The sequence below is a fragment of the Monocercomonoides exilis genome (assembly GCF_001643675.1).
Source record: "Monocercomonoides exilis strain PA203 chromosome Unknown scaffold12-1864167, whole genome shotgun sequence".
NCBI lineage: Eukaryota > Preaxostyla > Oxymonadida > Polymastigidae > Monocercomonoides > Monocercomonoides exilis.
Genome location: NW_027150557.1, coordinates 556,129 through 574,710, shown reverse-complemented (window position 1 = coordinate 574,710; position 18,582 = coordinate 556,129). Strand labels below are relative to the sequence as shown.

Below are 18,582 nucleotides of genomic sequence, written 5' to 3'. Positions count from 1 at the left end.
ATTTAAAAAATTTTCAACTTAAATTTTTTGAAAAATACCCTAAATATTTTTTATTTTAAGAAATGAAAATAAAAAAATTCATTTTCCAAATGTATTTTACGTCGAATCTTTTTTTAAATTTTATTTTAATTAATATATCTTTCATTTTTATTAAATGCGTTATTAAATACATAACCAAAATGCGAAATATTTACTTTTTCATTTTTTCAAAAATTGATCTCTCCCACAATATTTAACTATTTGATAGGTTTTTTATCTAAAAAAATGTGAGATTAAAAACCGAAAATTCGATGCTGAACGTGTTTTATTTATTCTATTTAATCTCGTTTTATTTATGTATTAAATTTTTGTGAACACTTCAATGACTACGTGAAGTTATCATATGCCAAATTATGCATGAGAATGAAAGATATATTATGATAAAATATCAGAAATTGTTTGGAACAAATCATTGTTTTTTTTTATAAATGTAAGAATTTTACTCCAATTGATTCTTCTAAAAATGGAAATTTGAAAGAAAATTTCTTACTATAAATATTATTTTTGTAATTTCGATCGAAAAGTTTTAAAATTGTATTACAGGCACTCATATTTTCAAGCAAATGATAGGTCTCAATAATCCCTCAAAAGCCAATTCAAAATTAAAAATAAATATAGAAACAAAAATATCCAAAATTCAAATATATAAAATTGATAAGGCATTATTGCATGGTTCCTATTGATATAACACGCATCCCTTTAAACTTTCTTTTTTTTTTTTTATAAATCATGATTTTTTCCCCAATGCAATTGAGCCTTTTATTATAACATTTTGTGAGCTTGTTGGATGCATCCCTGTTTTCAGCTGGTACAGCGGAGCTCGTTCATTCACATTTAAATTCGTCTCATGATTTCCATTCACAAGCTCCTGCTGTCGTTTATTCGGCGAAGAAGAAGCCCTTGTCACACTTTTCGTCATTTTCGCGTCTCCACTGATGATTGACCGGACACTCTCAGCATTCTCGTGGATAAGGTCGTGGTGTGTCTTGTGATGAACTGACTGTTTGATTGCTGTCAGCGCCTGGCTCGCCACAAACTTCGCGTCTTCGTCGATGCGCCGCTCGCTCAGCTCGGCTGATGACAGCTCTCTTTCAGGAAGAGAAGGATGGGAAAGCAGCTGGGTTTGAATTTGGCTGAAAATGTGTGGTTTTGCTGATAAATTGCTTGAAATCGAGGAATCTTTGGATTTCTGCATGAATGTGGGAGAAGGTGCAATGGGCTGAAAAGGCTGAGGAGGCTGTCTGGTGATGAATGGAGAAAAGGAAGGAGGAGGAGAAGGAGATGGAATGAATAGAGAAGTTGCAGGAGATTGTTTCTTCAATGAAGTGGAATGTTTCTTGGATGAAGAAGAAGAAGAAGAAGAAGAAGAAGAAAATGATGATGTGTGTGAAAAAGAAGAAGATGGAGAAGAAGAAGAAGAAGAAGAAGAAGAAGAAGAAGAAGAAGAAGAAGAAGACAAGGAAAGACTTGAACATGTTGGCGACTGTGACGGAGAAGGCGAGCGAGAGAACGATCGACTTAGTTTCTTCAGATTCTCCGCCTTCAGCTTCGCAAATGCTTGTATTTCCTGGTCTTCTTTTACTCGGAGCGCCCACAGCCTCTCTTCCTCTTCTCTTTTTGCCTCGTTGTCTTCCTCTTCGTCCTTGTCGCCCACAAGCACATCGTGTGACGCTGTTGCATCTAAAAGAGCAATTGGTAGAGAAAATTGCTTTTGTTTGGGTTTGGGCTTTGTTGGTGTGATTGCTCTGTCTGTTTTGATTTCTTTGGTGTTATTCATTTCTTTTTCTACGTTTTTATCTTTATCTGCCTCTTTCCCATTCTTCCCTTTCTTCCCCTTCGCTTCTTTCTTCTTCTTCTCCATCTCCCTCATCTTCTTTCTCTGCTCCTCTTTATTCAGCGCCTTCAGCATCGTCCTCTCAAACTCTGCTGTGCCCATCAGCTTCCTCTGCACCATCGCATCGCCTATAGCCCTCTGCAATGAAGAATGTGCATCTTCATTCACTTCGTCTTTCTTGTTCCCCAAAAGAATGGAGACAAGCTCGTCTTCATCATCTTCGCCTTCGCCTTCTCCTTCTCCTTCATCTTTCTCTGCATTGCTCAAATTGTTTGAAAGAGAAGATGCTATTTGAGAAACTGATGTGTTGTCAGTTGTTGCTTTCTCTTCTTTTATCTCATCATTTGAAGACTTCTGATCAGTCACGCTTTCTGCTTCTGGCTTTATTGCTTCATCATCTGATGTTATTTCTCCTTCTTCCAATGCTTCCTCTTCTTTTTTCACATTTGTCTTCATCTCATTCTTCATTTTTTCTTCTTTTTCTTTTCTCTTCTCTTCATCTCTTGCTTTCTCCTCCGCCTTCATCTTCATCTGCTCCACCAATTTCTTCGCCCTTTCCTTCTCAGACTGCTCTGTCCCACTTCTCACAATCAACCCTTTGAGCAGCGAGTCAATTTGTGTTGTGTCTGTACCTGTACCTGTAGACGCATCTGCTGCTGTTTCTGCCATTTGTTTGTCACCAATTTTCACTCCGTTGTCTTCTTCTTTCATTTCTTCTCCTTCTCCTTCTTCTCCTTCTCCTTCTTCTCCTTCTTCTTCAGAATTGGGTATGTCATTTTGTTCTATCCCATCAGAATCCATTGACTTCAAATTGTTTTCACTATCCTTCTTTTTATTTGCAGCATCACCCAATTCTAAAGTTGTTTTCATTTCTTCGTCTTTTTCTTCTTTCCGTTTCTGCTTCATCCTCAACACACGCCTTCTTCTCTCCATCTCTGCAATCTGCCTCTCTTCCTCAGCTGGGTCCTTCGGTGCTGCAAACAGATCCTTCATCTCCCACCCGCCAACAGACAGCTTCTTCCCCTTGCGCGTCTTCCCATCTGTCGAACGGCTGTTTGCCTGCGAACTTGCTGAGTGAAGAGCTAAGTTCCCCACCGTCTTGTCTGCTGCCTGGATCACCTTCGACCCCACAACCTCTTTGAATATCTGCCTCTCATATATCTTCTCTTCTATCGTGCCAGACGAAATCAGCCGAAATATCTGCACAGACCGCACTTGCCCCAGTCTCCACGCTCTTTCTCTCGCCTGTATGTCCGTAAAGGGGTTCCAATCTGGATCAAATATGACAACCCTATCAGCTCCTGTCAAGTTCACACCCACCCCTCCCACTCTTGTGGTGAGCAAGAAAATGAACTCATTGGGGGATGTGTTGAACCGCTCAATCATCTTCTGCCGCTGGTTGATCAAAGTTGAACCGTCCATCCGCATAAAGGGGAAGCCGTGCTCATACACCATCTCTTCTATGATGTCCAGCATCTGCCTCGTCTGACAGAAGAGAAGCACTTTGTGGCCTTGTTGACTGGCAGAAGAAGAGGAAGAAGACAAAGTCCTCTTCCTCTGTCTGTTTGCAGGATGATCAGCAAACCACTGCAAAAGCAGCTCTCTCAGCACTTTCATCTTCCCTGACTTGTTCCAGTGTCTGTAATCCGCTGGAAGTATTCTTGTGTCCTTCTCCTTCAGTAGCAGCAGATCAGGATGGTTGCATATCTTCCTCAGCACATCAATAGCTCCATACGTCCCGTTGTACTTCCCCTTTTGCGAGCGATATCTTCTGCCATCTCCTTCATCCCCTCGTGACCTGCCATAGATAATCCTATCAATCTCTCCTGACTGCAAATACTTGATGTACTCTTTGTATTGTGCTGATGTGATGCGGCAGAACAGCACCGTCTCCTGTTTCGGAGGCATCTGCAGCAGCACTTTCTTCTTCACCCTCCGCAGAAGTACCGTTTTGATCAGCGAGCGCAGCACAACCGCACACTGCACCGCAATCCTCGCAAAGAAAGGCGATGCACCCGATCTTGTGCCCAGCGTGATGGGCACTCCAAACTGAGTCTTGAATGCTGCCAGTGTTCCCAGACGCCCCGGAAACACAAAGTCCACAAGAGACCACAGCTCATCCAGTGCATTCTGAATGGGCGAGCCTGAAAGAATCAGTCTGTGTGGCGTGTCGAACCTTCGCACAGCCCTCGAGATGAGCGTCTTTGTGTTTTTGATGCGCTGCCCTTCGTCCAGCACCACATACTGCCACTCGTGAGACAGATAAGAGGCAGGTCTGAGGCGCACGGACTCATAAGTCGCAATCACAAGCACATTCTGCTTGTTTATGCACCGCTGCAGTGTCATGTTGAGTGCCTCGTCCTGAGAAGATGGACACAGCAGCGCCTCCTTCAGAGACATGTTGTCAGACAGCAGAAGCTCCCTTGAGGATATCATCTGCTCCTGATGCCTGTTGAATCTTTTTTGTCCAATCTGACTGGAAATAGAGGAGAACAGCTGGTCAGTGAGAGAGGAAGACCCGCTTTGCCTGGCGCGCTGTGCCCGCAGAGGCGCAAGCAGATCTTCGTCAGAGTCTTCTTCAGACAGATCTGAGGAAAGCTCGCCGTTTTCGTATTCGTCTTCATCTTTGAATTGAACACTTGAATCGTCTTCATCTTCGTCTTCATCATTTTCTTCCTCATCACCTTCCTCTATCTCTTCATCATCACTTATTCCATCCTCAAATTCTTCATCAAATTCGTTGCTTTCTGCTTCATTGTATTCGTCCTCTGACACTTCACTCTGTTTTTTGCGCATGCTTTTTGGATCAACATCAGACAAAAAGAATTCACTGTCGCTATCATCCTCTGGTGATTCTTCTTCCTCTTCCTCTTCTTCTTCTTCAAAATCTTCAAAATTGTCCTCTTCTTTCTCATCTTCTTCTGCACTTGAAGATGTTTTCCGCTTTTTATTTGACAATCTCATCCTTTTTTTTGTACCATTTGCTTTTGAATTGTCTTTTCTTGCATCACTTGAACCTGTGTCAGGATCACTTGATTGAGATTTTGAGCTTAAATCGCTTCTTTTCCTTTTTTTTGGTTGAAGTTCATCGTCTTTCATTTTGTCATTTTCTTCAATTTCTTCCTTTGGAGTGTTTGGAGAAAAAGATTTTTGCGGTGAAGAAGATTCTTCAAGTGAATTTGTTATTTCTTGATCTTCAAGTTTGTTGCCTTGTGTTTCAGAATTTCCATTTATTTTTGTTTTCTTCTTCTTATTTGTACGTTCATTACCAATGTTACTGCTTCTCCTTCTCCTTCTCTTCTCCGTCTTATTGCTTTTATCATTCTTCTTCGCTTTTCTTTTACCTTTCACCTTCTCTTTTGCCTTCTCTTTCCTCTTTAGCGACATTCTCCTCTCTTTTCTTTCTCTCCTCTCCTTCCTCTCCTTCCTCTCTTGCCTCTCCTGCTTCTCCTGCCTCACTTCTCTTTCTGCCTCCATCTCAAAGCTCGAGTGCAGAATCACCGCCTTCAAATGCGGAGCCCACAGCTTCGTCTCGTCCTTCCACTGCTTCATCACCGTCGCCGGGCAAAGCAGTAGAGACGTCTTATACAAACCCGAACAGCACAGCGACTCTAAAAACGCTAGCGTCTGGATCGTCTTCCCCAGTCCCATCTCATCCCCAAGAATTCCACCCACTGATGCCAAGTGCAGCTCCCACAGCCATCTCACACCAGCCTTTTGGAAGTTCAGCAGCGCCTCCCATACGACACTCGGGCACTTCAGAAGAAGCTGCTTCCCAAACGCGTCTGTGGTGCTGTCGATGGTGAAGTACTCGTCGTTGCCGCTCTCTTGCAGCGGGGCAGGGGCGTGGATCAGTGCGGAGGCTGGCTGGTGCTCGGAGTCTGAAGGGGAGGTGCTGGATGCTTTGGAAGATGAATGGATTGTGGCTGTTTGAGGTGAGGAGGAAAGGAGAGGAAGAATTGAATGTGATGAGGATGAGGATGTTGATGGAGATGAAGATGGAGAAGGTGATGAAGATGGTTCTGGTGATGGTGATGGTGAATCTGCTGTGGGAGATGGTGAAGATGAGGGAGGTGAAGTGTTTGAAGGTTTTTCATCAAGAAGAGAGGGCAATATTGGAGTGACCGTTCTCTCTGGAGGAGGAATTTCAATTGCATCTTGATAATCTTCCTCCTCAGAATATTCGCCTTCTTCAACTGGAAACTTTGACTCATTAAAAAACTCTTGCACTTCAGTTTTTTCTTCTTCAATGCCTTCTGACGATTTCCTGCGACCGTCTTTTACTTCAATTCCAGTAAAGCGTGTCTGATCAACAGTTTCGCGAACAACTTCAATTTGTTTTTGCTTTAATTGGTCAAAGAATGAAGAAGCAACAAATGAATCACTCTGCTCTTGGAAAGTTGGAGCGTTTTGGGATATTGGCCTTTGTGGTATTACGTGGGGTACAGGTGGATGACGCTTTGCCTTATGTATCTCCTCGCGGAGTAAAGATTCCTGTTGCTGTAATTCAAAAATACGTTTTTGCTAAATAAGAAAAATCTCAAGTAATAATTTGAGAAGATAAAAAGATAAGCTCACAATGTTTATAATAGAGCGTTTCTTCCTTTCTTCAACTTCTATCATGTCTTCGACAGAATCGTAAGTCGGAACAACATTTCCCACTAATTTTCATATTTTTTAAATATTAACAACTATATGTAATATTTATGAAATTTCCAAACTCTGTCCTGGTATTTCAGAAGGGGCCCTTGAGAGCAAATAGTTCAGTTCTTGTTCAAGACGTTTTCTGTGTGAAACAATTCGATCAAGAGTCAACTCCTCTTTTGTTCGCTTCACATCCTATGAATGCATTTAATCAATGATTTTTTTAAGGAGTATTAGCATGCACTTTCCCTGAAAAATTATTATTTCAAACCTCACTCTGATTTTGTGATAACAGAAACTCAGTGAAGTTGACTGCTGTTCAAATGAAAAATAGAAAAACGCAAAACGAAAATGAGCGCATTGTTTAAGTTAGGGTCATCTATTAACAATCAAAAAAGAAAAACTAACTTTGACTCATTTTTTGACCCATACTAGAAAAGAGGGTTTCTTTTTGATTCTAAAAATTTTTACACAAAAAAACTAACTATATTATGGTGTTTATTATCATAAGAGTGGCGTTTTTATTATTTCTTCTTTGTTTTCTTCCAAGAAATTCAATATTTGCTGAACGGTTGGCCTTAAATGCGGATCTGGATTCATCATTGTTTTCAAAAGGAATATCAACGCCTTAGGTCTGTGAACAAGAGTTTCCGGTGCACCATCGGGTTGTTGCTCTTGCTGCCCCTGCTGATTGTCTTGTGTTATTGGTGCAAATGGATAAGGTGGAGGAGGCGGTCCAGTGCAATGAACAATCTCCTCTATTGTTTCATCTTGTGTCAGCTTTCTTCTTCTGCACACGCCAGCCATTGTTGATGATGAATCTGCTGCTTCGTCGAATGGAAGCGCTGAAAACAGAAGCAGATACAAACAGACGCCAAGTGACCACACGTCGCTGTGCTGTCTGCAGCCGGCATTGGAGTCAGTGAATAATTCAGGTGCCATATAGCCAATGGTGCCACTGTGGTGTGTGGATGTGATGGAAGGAGAGGAAAAGGAATGAGAAATGCCTGGTGATATGAAGGAAGAAGAAGAGGAAGAAGAAGAAGAAGATGATGATGATGATGATTCAACAGTAGTAGAAGACTTAGAAGAAGAGGAGGAAGAAGAAGAAGCAGAAGTATTCTGCCGAGTTCTGTGTGCGTGGTGGTGTGTTGGAGACAGCAGCATGCTCTGCCCAAAGTCAGATATAAGTGCACGGGTGTGGATAAAGAAGCGGGGAGGACGCTTTGAAAAGCCTGAAGAAGAAGAAGAAGATGAAGATGATGATGAAGTAGCAGTAGTAGAAAAAGCTGAATCTGCAGATAAAAGTGGAGTAAATGACGATTGATCTGCCGGAAACGGGCGAGGAATGAAGGGATAATTCGGTGGAGGCAGCAGGGCGTGGTTCATTGGGCGGAAGAAAGGGAAGTGTGTGGTGGATGAGATGTGGATGAGGGGGTGCTGGCTGAGCTGAAGAGGAGCTTCTGATGAAAAAGCGAGTGGATGAGGGGAATCGGAAGAGGAAGGAAGAGAAATAGCAGTGGAAGAAGAGGAAGAGAAGGAAGAAGAGGAGGAGGATGAAGCATTGAGAAGAGATGGGTTGGATGTAAAGGAGAAGGATGAAGAGGATGAGGAAGAGGAAGAAGAGGATAATGAAGAAGGATAAGAAGGAAGAGAAGGACGAGCAATTGATTGATGTGCTGCGGATGTTCTTTGCAGAAGAAGAGAGGAATCGAAGTGAGGAGAATACGAAACAACTTGTGTGTCGTTCGAGATTTGGGAGGAAGGAACAAGCGACAAAGAAGAGGAGGAGGAAGAAGAAGGTGTTGTTGATGATGATGATGAATATGAAGAAGACGGCTCAGGTGGAAGCGAATAAACAGGAGGCGATGCAACAGCTTCAGTGAAGTGAGAATGTGTCTGCAGCTGTCCTTGTGGCAGAAGCGCCTCTTTGCCTTCTGGCATGAGTGGGAGTGCAGCCAGTGCGTTGGATGCGTTGTACAGCAGAAGAGGGTTGATGATCGGGGTCTCAACAGCCGGCGGGGTCTGTGTGGGAGAAGGGGAAGGGTCGGGGGATGTTTCAGGAGAAGGCACGTTGACAAGAGGGGAAGGCACTTGGCTGGATGGAGGTGGAGACAGAGAATGGTCTTCAGAGCGGAGGAGAGGGGAGGAGTGGGAAGATGAGGTATCTAACAGACCGTAATGAGAGGAGACGGAGAGCGAAGGAGGCGAATGCTGCTGGCTCTGGTTGAAAGAGTCGCCACATTCAGAATCGGAGACAGAGAATGAAGAAGAACAAGAAGAAGAAGAAGAAGAAGACTGAACACAACGTGGATGAACAAGAGCAGGCGACGAAAGAGAGACAGACAAAGAGACAGAAGGTGACTGCACTGGCTGCACTTGTGGTGATTTGTCAGCCAGCTGCGGAGTGGACAATCGATGGGACAGTGTGAATGGTGAGTCGTAAGTGAATGACTGCGAATGGTGCTGTCTTTGATGCACTTTCCTGTTTTCTGCCTCTTCTGCTGTGTGATGGCCGCTGCTGTGTGAGTGAGAAATTGAAGGCTGTTTGAACCCTTGCTTCTCTTCTGCCAGCTGAATAAGCTCATTTCTCTGGCTGTGTCTTTCTTCATTCAGTCTCCACATTGCCTTCCACTTGCTGACCAGATGCTCCTTCACGCGCTGCCTCCACTTCCTCTCTCTTTCGCGCCGTTTCGCCATTCTCTGCTCTCTTCTCAGCGCCTTCTGCTTCTGCCACGCCTCGTTCGGGCTGATCGTGTGGTGCAGCAGCACATTCTCCCCTTTGATGTCGCAGTGTGCTATGCCCATCGAGTGAAGATACCCAACCCCTTCACAAATTTGCACAAGCAGCGAAAACAGCTCCGCATTCGACAGGATGCGCCGTGGCTCAGCTGAAAACGGGCTTGATTTGAATGGAAGAGTCTTCGAATACGGAGAAAACAGTGTGGAAGATGAAAACCCACCGAATGTGCGGATCTTGTCAGAGCCGTAGCTGCTGCCTGCTGTTGAAGACTCCGTCGATGAAGAGGCAGAATCAAGCAGAAGACCCGCTTTGTCTGAATCTTCTGGAGGAGAAGACGGTACTTCGGTGGAAGGCAATGCAAAGTCCCTCTGCTTCAGCAAGAACTGCCGCCGGCGGCTCCACAGGCGCTGCTTGATGGACGCAAGATCCTCTCTCCTTTTGGCGCGCCTCAGCTTTTTGTGTGCCTCGCGTCTTCTTTCTCTCTCTTTCTCTCTGCGCCTCTGTTTGATCGCAGCCAGCCGCGCCTTCTCCTTCTTCATCTTCCGCTGGATGACCTCCGCCGACGTGCCGCTGACAACGACAGACGGGTCAGCAGCAGACTTAACCCCGCCGAGGCAGACGTGCCACTCTCTCAGAATGGACGGGGGCTTTTGTGACTGGGAAATGTCTTTGTGGGCTGAGTGATGAGCAGCTGATGACTCGACATCGGAAGATGTGGAGGTGGATGAAGGGACAGTTGAGGAGAGGAACGCAGAAGAAGAAGAAGAAGAAGAAGAGTTGTAGGAAGATGCAAGCGACAAAAACGATGAGGAAGTGGTTGTTTCGCTACCGTTGCTCGACTCGCTTCCTTCGCCTGCATTCCTTCTTTCTCTCCTCAGCCTCTGCCTTCTCTCTCTTTCTCTCCTTCTCCTTCTCCTCTCCTTTTCGCGCATCCGGCGCATCTTTCGCCTCTCTTTCCGCTCGTTTTCCTTCGTCAGCGTCATCATCTCCTTCATCCCTTGCTGCTCTCGCTCTTCCTCTCTCATCAGCTGCCTAACCTGCTGTTCATCATACAACTCGTTCCAGTGCAGAATGTAGTCAGCAAGATTGCCCCCGTTCGCACACTCCATCAGCACAAACAGCTGCATCGTGGGTGTTGAAGACATCACGTTTCTGGCTGGGTAATCTCCTGCTCTTCTTGCGCTTCCTGCACAATGGAATGAACCATCGTCAGTTGATGGCATTACAAACGAAGGAGATTGAGATATTGTTTCTATCCAGCTGTGTCGATAGCTGACTATCTGCGGATGATGCAAACGCTCCAAAATGCGCACTTCTCTTAAGCACATCATTAGCCATTGCTTTGACGAAAGCTTTTGTTTCTGAGACATTTTATTTGTTTGATTTGAATTATCTAATGACTTTTTTTGTTTAATGTGAGAATTTTTAAATTGTCGTTCACAACTAGACTTTGAATCAGTGCTATCTGATTCGCACTCACATTGAGACTCATCGCTTGATTCATCTTCATCTTCATTCACAATTTGAATACGATTTGGTTGATCAATTTCAATTGTTTCATCGTCGCCGTCGATAATTCCAAGGGATATCTTTTTAACTGCATACTCTCCTAGTTCGAAACCCCCAAGTACATGACGGCAACGTGCGACGCTTCCATAACGTCCACTTCCAAGTGTTTCTAATTCTATAAAAAAATGAGAATAATATCCTGATGTTTCCAGAGATGTTTGTGGGGGTGAATGAGATGGAGCAACGGCAATTTTTGCAGGAGGAATCGGAGAAGGTGATCTTTGTGGTGGATTGTATCGAGCTAAAAGAGGTGGAGGAGTTTCAGGAGGAAGAGCAAATCTTGATTGAAATGAAAAAAATTGCTGGGCTGCTGGTGATCTAAAATATTGGTTTAATAATTCGAAGTAATCTGCTGATTGATTTATTGCCTAATAAGTCATCAAAACATTGGCATAAAAAGAATAATTATTAATTTGACATGCAAAAAATATCAAAAACATTATGCATACTGATTCCACTAATCTAGCAAAAAATCTTTTAGGAAAAGGTCTTCCGCATGTTGGGCAACAAAATTGATTCATATTTACACGAAAAATTAAACAATACTATAACAATTAAAATTTTATACCATTCATGATCATGATTTCATCAAAATTTTTAAAAATTGTTTGAAATAATGATATAAAATGGCTGAAATGAATGATAAAAACATAATAAATATAACGGATTATCATTTAAAATGTTATGGGAAGAATTATCAAATTTCAAACGTAAATGTTAGTTGTTCTTTTATTAAGACTGCTAACATCATCCTATTCTTATGGAGTGGATGGTATAAATATTGTTTTGTTTTCCCTATGATTTTTTTTGTTTGTTAATTTCATGAAAGGATACGAAAAGCCGCGATTTCCATACTCAATTGCAAAAATCTCTACAAATTCCCTTAGGAATTTAGGAGTTGGAAAATTCTGGAATGTAAAAGTATATTCTACTTTTGGTGAAATGTTTGAAAAGGAATTTGTAAGAGGAGACTCTCTTCAAATTGACTTTTTTAATATGGATTATAAGACGCTTATTTGTGTTTGGAATTTGAATATTGTGTTGCAGTATCTTCAAAAGAATTAATCTTGCGATATTGTTATTCATTTGTTTTTTTAGACATATGTCAAAGCTATTCTTCCGTTTTTCATATTATTTGTGGTCATTTTCTTTTGGCTTTTGGGTTGGACATTTGCACAGTGCTTCAAACGTTGCTGTTGTAAAGGTCCAGATCCTGTGTGTCGTGGGTGTTGTTGGAAAAATGGTCCTTTGAAATGGTGGGTGAATTTGACCAAAGTCATATTTGTATTTGTATCAATAATTCTACTGTATGCAGATACTGCATTTGAATTTAAATTTTTTGTAAATTTTAATATCTATATTCATATATCTTGAAATTAAGTGTTCTTTCTGTCTGTGGAATTGTTGAAACGTTTTTTATCCAATCTTCTTTGGATGAAGTGTACCAAGGAATAGCAAGTTATGATGAAGGAATGAAAGGAATTATAGAAGTTTCCCTTCTTGTTAACAATGGTTTGAAGCTCTCATTTTTTTATTGCATGAATTTAAGATGTTTATTTTCTTTCTTTGATAATGGACAACTTTTGTTATGGCTCTATAAAAAATTAATTTGATAAATTTGAATTTCGATTTTAATTTTTTTTTTATTAATTATGTAACAATGCGTATATTTAGTTCCTCTGGCAATATTAGATCATACAAGAGCCTTTGCTACTTCAATTCTAAATGAGACATCAGCTCAAACCATGGTGAAAGATATGTATAATCCAGTTAATTCTATAATGAATAACTTAACCAGGTATGTGAATTTTTATTTTGTTTAAAGTTGTTTTATTTGCCTATTTTTTATTTTTTATTTCCTGCATTTTTGAAATTCGTATTAATATTTTTTATTTTTGAAACAAATTTGAAGGACTTTAACCACAATACAACCGCTTCTGAGGTTATCTTCAGCATATTTTGCAAGTGTTCCAGAAAGTGATATTGACTTCTTGGCAAGTGTAACTTTCGATGTTTGCCTTCACTATTTAAGTAATAAGTTTTGTTTCATTGTTTTTCCATTTTTTTTCCAAAAAATCAATATGATTCGTTCTGTAATAAAGGTGGTTGAAGATCTGGATTCAACTTCTCAGCAGCGAAGCTTTCATCTCGAAAATCCAACACCTTCAGGATTTACAAACAGCGACTCGCATCTTCTCTCTTTGATTTCATCACTGAACACACTCTCATCTTCGACTGCTGCAAATGCTTCTTTGCTTGTCGAGCAGACTGTGCAGCTTGCAGACGAATTAAGCTGGATTGCGAGTAATCTTACGTTGCGAATGAATACATTAAATGAAAATGCAGATGGTATGGAAAGAAAGAGAGAAAGAAATAATCACGAAAGAGAAAGAAAGCTTGTGATTTGAAAGTGTTAAAAATCATTTGTTTTTTTATTGAGTTAAATTATTCAAAAAAAAAAAAATTATTAAATATTTGATTTTTTGTGAAATACACAGAATTGATAGATAATTTTATAGATATTCCATCTGTGAAGCAAACATTGAATGCAATCACTTTGTCAGTTTCTGAAGCAGCAACTGTGATTTCCAACTGTCGTAGTAAACTTATGTCCAATGCTAAATTTCTTTCTGTGGCTGTTCAGCACGCAACTCAGCTGGCGAGTAAGATGATTCATATTATTGATGCAAAAATGCACTGCGCTGGAATTGGTGAAAGAAGTGGCTTGATCGCACTTCAGGAAAAGAAAGAGATTTGCAGAAGAGTTTTTGGATCTCAAAGTCAGTTCAAAAGCAATCGTGCCAATGTCCTTCGGAATGGTAATTCATTTGATTCGCAAAAAGGTTCGAATTTGAATGATACTGGCTTATTCATGCTTCAAAATTTTGAAAATTTCTCTTCGTCAAACTCAGCGATTTTCTCCAATTATCCAATCCAAAATTATTCAACACAACTTCATCCTCAAATGCAAAAAACATATGACACTGGAACACCTGTGCAAAATGCTCCTTCAAAGATGAAACTGCTGGATATTTCAGAGTATTTGCTTGATACAATTCCTGAAATGTCAACAGAGCTTTCATTGAGTGATGTTTTTGATCTTCAAAGAGAGATATCTTCGTCACTCACCGATCCGGGAACACAACCAACACATATGACTGCGAATTTAGATTCCATCTTCAATCTGCTTTCTTCTGAGATTAAATCGGATCTCAACGCACAAATCTATCCAATTCTGTCTTCTCTTACAACACTTTCTTCGACTATCGCTTCAACGCTTACAAAGTTAAATACAACAATCACAACATTGAACGTAGATCTTGCATCGCAAGTATCATCCATTACAAATACGTTGAATGCAACTTATCCGAAATTATCAAAAGCTGCAGACGAGCTTTTCACCACTATCACAGCATCGCCATCAGCTGAATATGTAGTTCAAATTACAATGTTTTCTATTGCTGGATGCTTTATAATTTGTACATTTTTGTTTTTGGTGGAACTTTTTGATTCTTTATGTTGTGCAAGCAGCTCGTTTTTATCATGTTTGATTGTGTGTACATTCATTGTTGTTGGGGTACTATTGGGTGTTGTATGCATTGCAATTGGTGCTTTGAGCTGCCTAATTGGTGATGTTGGGAAATGGTTTTATGGCGGAGAATTCGCATCAATGCTTACTTCCAGTGATATTCAGAATGGTAACACAACAAATAATGGATTAGGAGCAGCAGTGCAAAAATGGTTTGGAGAGATGTGGATTAAAGATGAATCAGAAGCTCTATTTGCTGAGCAGCAATACAATCGAAAGGGAAATCAACAGACAGATATTTCTTCATCATTCCGTTCGTCATTGAAATCAACCGCATTTTTTTCTTTCTTTGGGCTTAATTCGGATTCTTCAGAAATGTCGTTCACTTCTCACATGCTATTCAACCCATCTGCATTTCGGTCAGCTGTAAAAGGCTATTTTTCAACGAAATATGCATCTCAGAATCCTTTAAATTCTTCTTTCACTGCACTTTTTGAATCTTTTCGTTCAGAAGCCAATCGTCTCACTTCAACTGATCCCTTAGTTAACCCATTGCTTCTTGATGGAGATGTTTCTCTAAGCACAAAAAGGCGTGCAGAAGAGAAGGAATTCATTGCATCAGTAATTGAGCCACAGATTGTGAATGCTTCGAAAAGTATTTCTCTATCGTTTTCGGTGGCTTCGTTTGGAGCTTCGTTCTTTGCATTATTTGATCCAATTCTTCTGAAACTGGCTGGGTTGATGGGGACAATATTTATTATATCTGCAGCAATAATGATTTGCTCAGTCCCATCTTTGCTGCTAATGATGAATGGAAGAACACATTGGGTAGCATGGGAGGAAGGTAGGCGTGGAGGAAAAAAACCAACAGTGACAATTACAAGTGCTGTGATTGTTACCGAAAACCAAAGAACAAATGAAGAGACAAGCAGATCAATAGAAATGGTTTCTGAGGAACAAACAAATAAAAACAGCAGGAATGAGGAGAATTACAAGAAGAAAAGGCTTCGAACAGTCAAAATTATTACAGCTGATGATTCTGGGAATGTAAAGGCAATGAAAAGGACGAACACAAAACGTTGTCTCAGTGCTGCTCCCAATTTGGAAAGTGTGGAAAGATCTTCATCTGTCAACACAACTCCAAGAAACAACACTTTTGACATCGATTTTCCTGTTAGTGATTCAGAAAATGATACAAGTACAAGTTCTGATGATATTTCCTCAGATTCTTCTGACGATGAATCCTCATCAGATTCTAATGAATGCTTCAAACGAATATCTGCTCCGCCTTCAATTCGTTCTCCAGAGCCTTCGATTTCTCCAAATATTCTGCAACAGCAACAGTCACAAAGGCAATTGATGAGAAACTTCACTCACAGCCAAATTTCTCAGATTGCAGAACTGCAGCAGCAACTGATGAGACAGCAATCAGCTGCCAGTTTGTCGAATATGAGGCAACTGACAAATCAAATGAGCGAAGCAGAAAGGCAAAATCAAATTAATCAATTGCAACGACAGGCATCTATCTTAATGATGTCTTCCTATCCAATCACATCACCTTTATCAACAGTCTCTTCTTTCAATACATCATCTTCATTAGCTGCGATGCCTCCGGCAATCTTTTCGTCTTCTCAGCAAACACAAAATCAGTCAGCTCCTTCTTCAGCGAGAACATCCGCCATTTTGAACCGATCAGTGACTTCGGCAAGTCTTATACCAACTCCTCAATCACTTGAATCGTCTGTATCTATTCATTCACTGAACTCCCAGGGAAGATCACAAGTTAATTCATTAAATGCATCAGCGAATATGCGATCTGGTCGATTGTCTGCACCCTCTTCTTCTCGGTCATTTGTTCCTTCAGTAGCGATAAACCCACCTTCTTCTTTATCACCAATACCGCAGTCCATCTCAACTGCTTCCTTACATGTTGTGAATCAAGCAAGTTCTGTCGTTTCTCCTCTGTCAACTCCACAAAATTCGCAGCCACAAACAGAAAGTGCAGAACAATCCTCTTCAATTCAATCGTCACGAGATAATTCACTTCCTCCCGCATCTCCTCGTGCACCAAGAATTCCCACGCCTACATATTTACCTATTTTCCCGGTTGTCACTGCTCAAAAATCATCTTCTTCGACAACCCCTTCTCCATCCGTAACACCTGCTCAGTCACCAAAACATCCAGCAGCTTTTCAAAATCTCAAACTTCTTGCACCACCGTTGCATCCCACACCAACTCGCCCTCAACCTTTGTCTCCTCGTGTTCTTCCTCCTCAATTTGTTTTTAATACGTCTTCATTTGGAGTTGTGCCCCAATATAATCCAAAAGGTACAGCATCTCTTCCAAATTCACCCCGCGATAATGTCTCGTACTGCATTTCGGCGTATGATTCCTCTCCTATCAAAGAAAATGACGAATATAATTCCGGAAGGCAGGATGACATGGAAGAACAATCCAACAAAAAAGATATTGGAGATTTTTCGAAAAGGGCACCATCTGCTCCTTCTTTCCCAACTGGCTGCTCGGCTCAGCCTCAACTTCTTCGTCCTCCTCTGCAGCGTTCCCGAACAAACGTACATATTTCACTTCAAAATCAGAATCATTTGCAGCCCCATTCTTCGTTTCCTCTTCTTCCTCCTTGCGGTTCAAGTCATGCTTTGCCTCAAAATGCAGCTCCTGCATTACCTATTTCACCTGTTCCTTCTATTTCCCCTTCTGTCATGCAGTATTTATCTGCTAATCCTTCTCAAGGATTGTTTTCATCTGTTTCTTACTTGACTTCTCCTTTTGTCACACCTCCAATTTCTCCTCGGGATGCTGTCGCTTCATCTTTAACCCCAACGTCTCCACCTCGACATTCGTCTTCATTTCAACCAGACTACTGACATTTTTTCCATATTTTAGAATTTTATTTTAACAAAATCACTATTCGTCTTCATTTGAATGTTACAAATGTTTATGTTTGTTTTATGTATTTATAAGTTAACGTGCTGATATATATTGCTATGTTCTAAATGTGTATATTTTAATTTTATGCAATGTTATTTATTATTAGAAATTGATGATGAATTTATGGATATGTATTTTGTGTTACTTTCTGTTAATTCTATCAAACATTTTGAAGTAATTTAATAACACATCTAATTTTGAATTTTTTTGATAATTTAGAAAGTTACATTTGTTGATTTTGTAGTTTAAATTCAACAGATATAATTTGTAACATTGTTTATTGCTAAATATTAGTCATTTAACTTTCTTTTAATTCTGTTTCCGAATTTTTATCAGATAAAAATAAAAATTCAAAATGTAAAAATGAGGAAAAAATAAACTCTAATCATCAAAGTCTTCTATAATTAATCAAAACGGGTTAACATCCAGTTCAAATCAGGGATGTTGATTAACTATTAAAAAAAAAAAAGAAAAGAAAAAAAAGAAAAAAAAAGAAAACTATCCAATTTCATATTCATATTTGCTAAACTATATATTCTTATTTGGTGAACTTCTTGTTCAAGATTATTCACTTTGAGTATTTTTCAATTATTAAAATTAAGCATCAAATTGTTCATTAGTTGAGTGTAATAAAGTGCAATAGATTTAGCCTAAAATAAATGACTACTCTATAAACGCCGGACAAGATCGATTTCTCAATAACTGCAAGAGGAATAATACTGACGACTTTCCTTTGAATGTATCTTAACGATACGAACTCAGTTGATATACGAGACTCACAAAACATCCTAATTTGTGCTCAGAAAAAATAATTTTTGCATATAGAGAAATAGGATTTAGAGTTTTTCCGAGATTTCGATATTAATTTCTCCTGAGCACAAATGAAGCTGTTTTGAAAGTTTTGCATATAAAATGAGTTTGTATTAATGAGAAACATTTTGAGGAAAAATGTCAGAATTATTCCTCATGTAGTTATCGTGAAATCGATCTTGTCCGGCGTTTATAGAGAAGTCTTTAATTTTTTGCTAAATCTATTGAACTTTATTACACTCAACTAATGAACAATTTGATGCATAATTTTAATAATTGAAAAATACTCAAAGTGATTAATCTTGAACAAGAAGTTCAACAACTTTGAATTATTAGTTGACCATAATTGAATTAAAAATGGTTAGGGACAATTTTTATTTCAAAAATTTTGTTCTCGTTCAAATAGTAATTAATTCGTTAACATTATAGTTATTGTGATTGAGAAATCACATATATGGAAAAAA

General features: G+C 40.0%; 3 protein-coding genes across 3 annotated transcripts; 1 reads left to right on the top strand and 2 right to left on the bottom strand.

Annotated features, from left to right (window-relative positions):
- Positions 1-436: 436 nt before the first annotated feature.
- Positions 437-6,935, bottom strand: MONOS_620 (DNA excision repair protein ERCC-6; the record flags this gene model as incomplete). Its single annotated transcript, XM_067876414.1, has 5 exons — positions 437-6,397; positions 6,452-6,534; positions 6,595-6,712; positions 6,789-6,829; positions 6,932-6,935. The coding sequence occupies 5 exons, from the start codon at positions 6,933-6,935 to the stop codon at positions 767-769; spliced, it is 5,877 nt and encodes a 1,958-aa protein (XP_067731147.1). The 3' UTR covers positions 437-766.
- Positions 6,936-7,021: 86 nt separating this feature from the next.
- MONOS_621 (putative Protein kinase domain) lies at positions 7,022-11,350 on the bottom strand (the record flags this gene model as incomplete). The annotated part of the gene is made up of 2 exons (XM_067876425.1): positions 7,022-11,197; positions 11,279-11,350. 2 exons carry the CDS (start codon positions 11,348-11,350, stop codon positions 7,022-7,024), a joined length of 4,248 nt encoding a protein of 1,415 aa, XP_067731146.1.
- Positions 11,351-11,543: 193 nt separating this feature from the next.
- MONOS_622 (uncharacterized protein) lies at positions 11,544-17,598 on the top strand (the record flags this gene model as incomplete). The annotated part of the gene is made up of 8 exons (XM_067876436.1): positions 11,544-11,601; positions 11,659-11,773; positions 11,928-12,044; positions 12,211-12,341; positions 12,504-12,588; positions 12,742-12,841; positions 12,932-13,178; positions 13,328-17,598. The coding sequence occupies 8 exons, from the start codon at positions 11,544-11,546 to the stop codon at positions 17,242-17,244; spliced, it is 4,770 nt and encodes a 1,589-aa protein (XP_067731145.1). The 3' UTR covers positions 17,245-17,598.
- Positions 17,599-18,582: the final 984 nt, after the last annotated feature.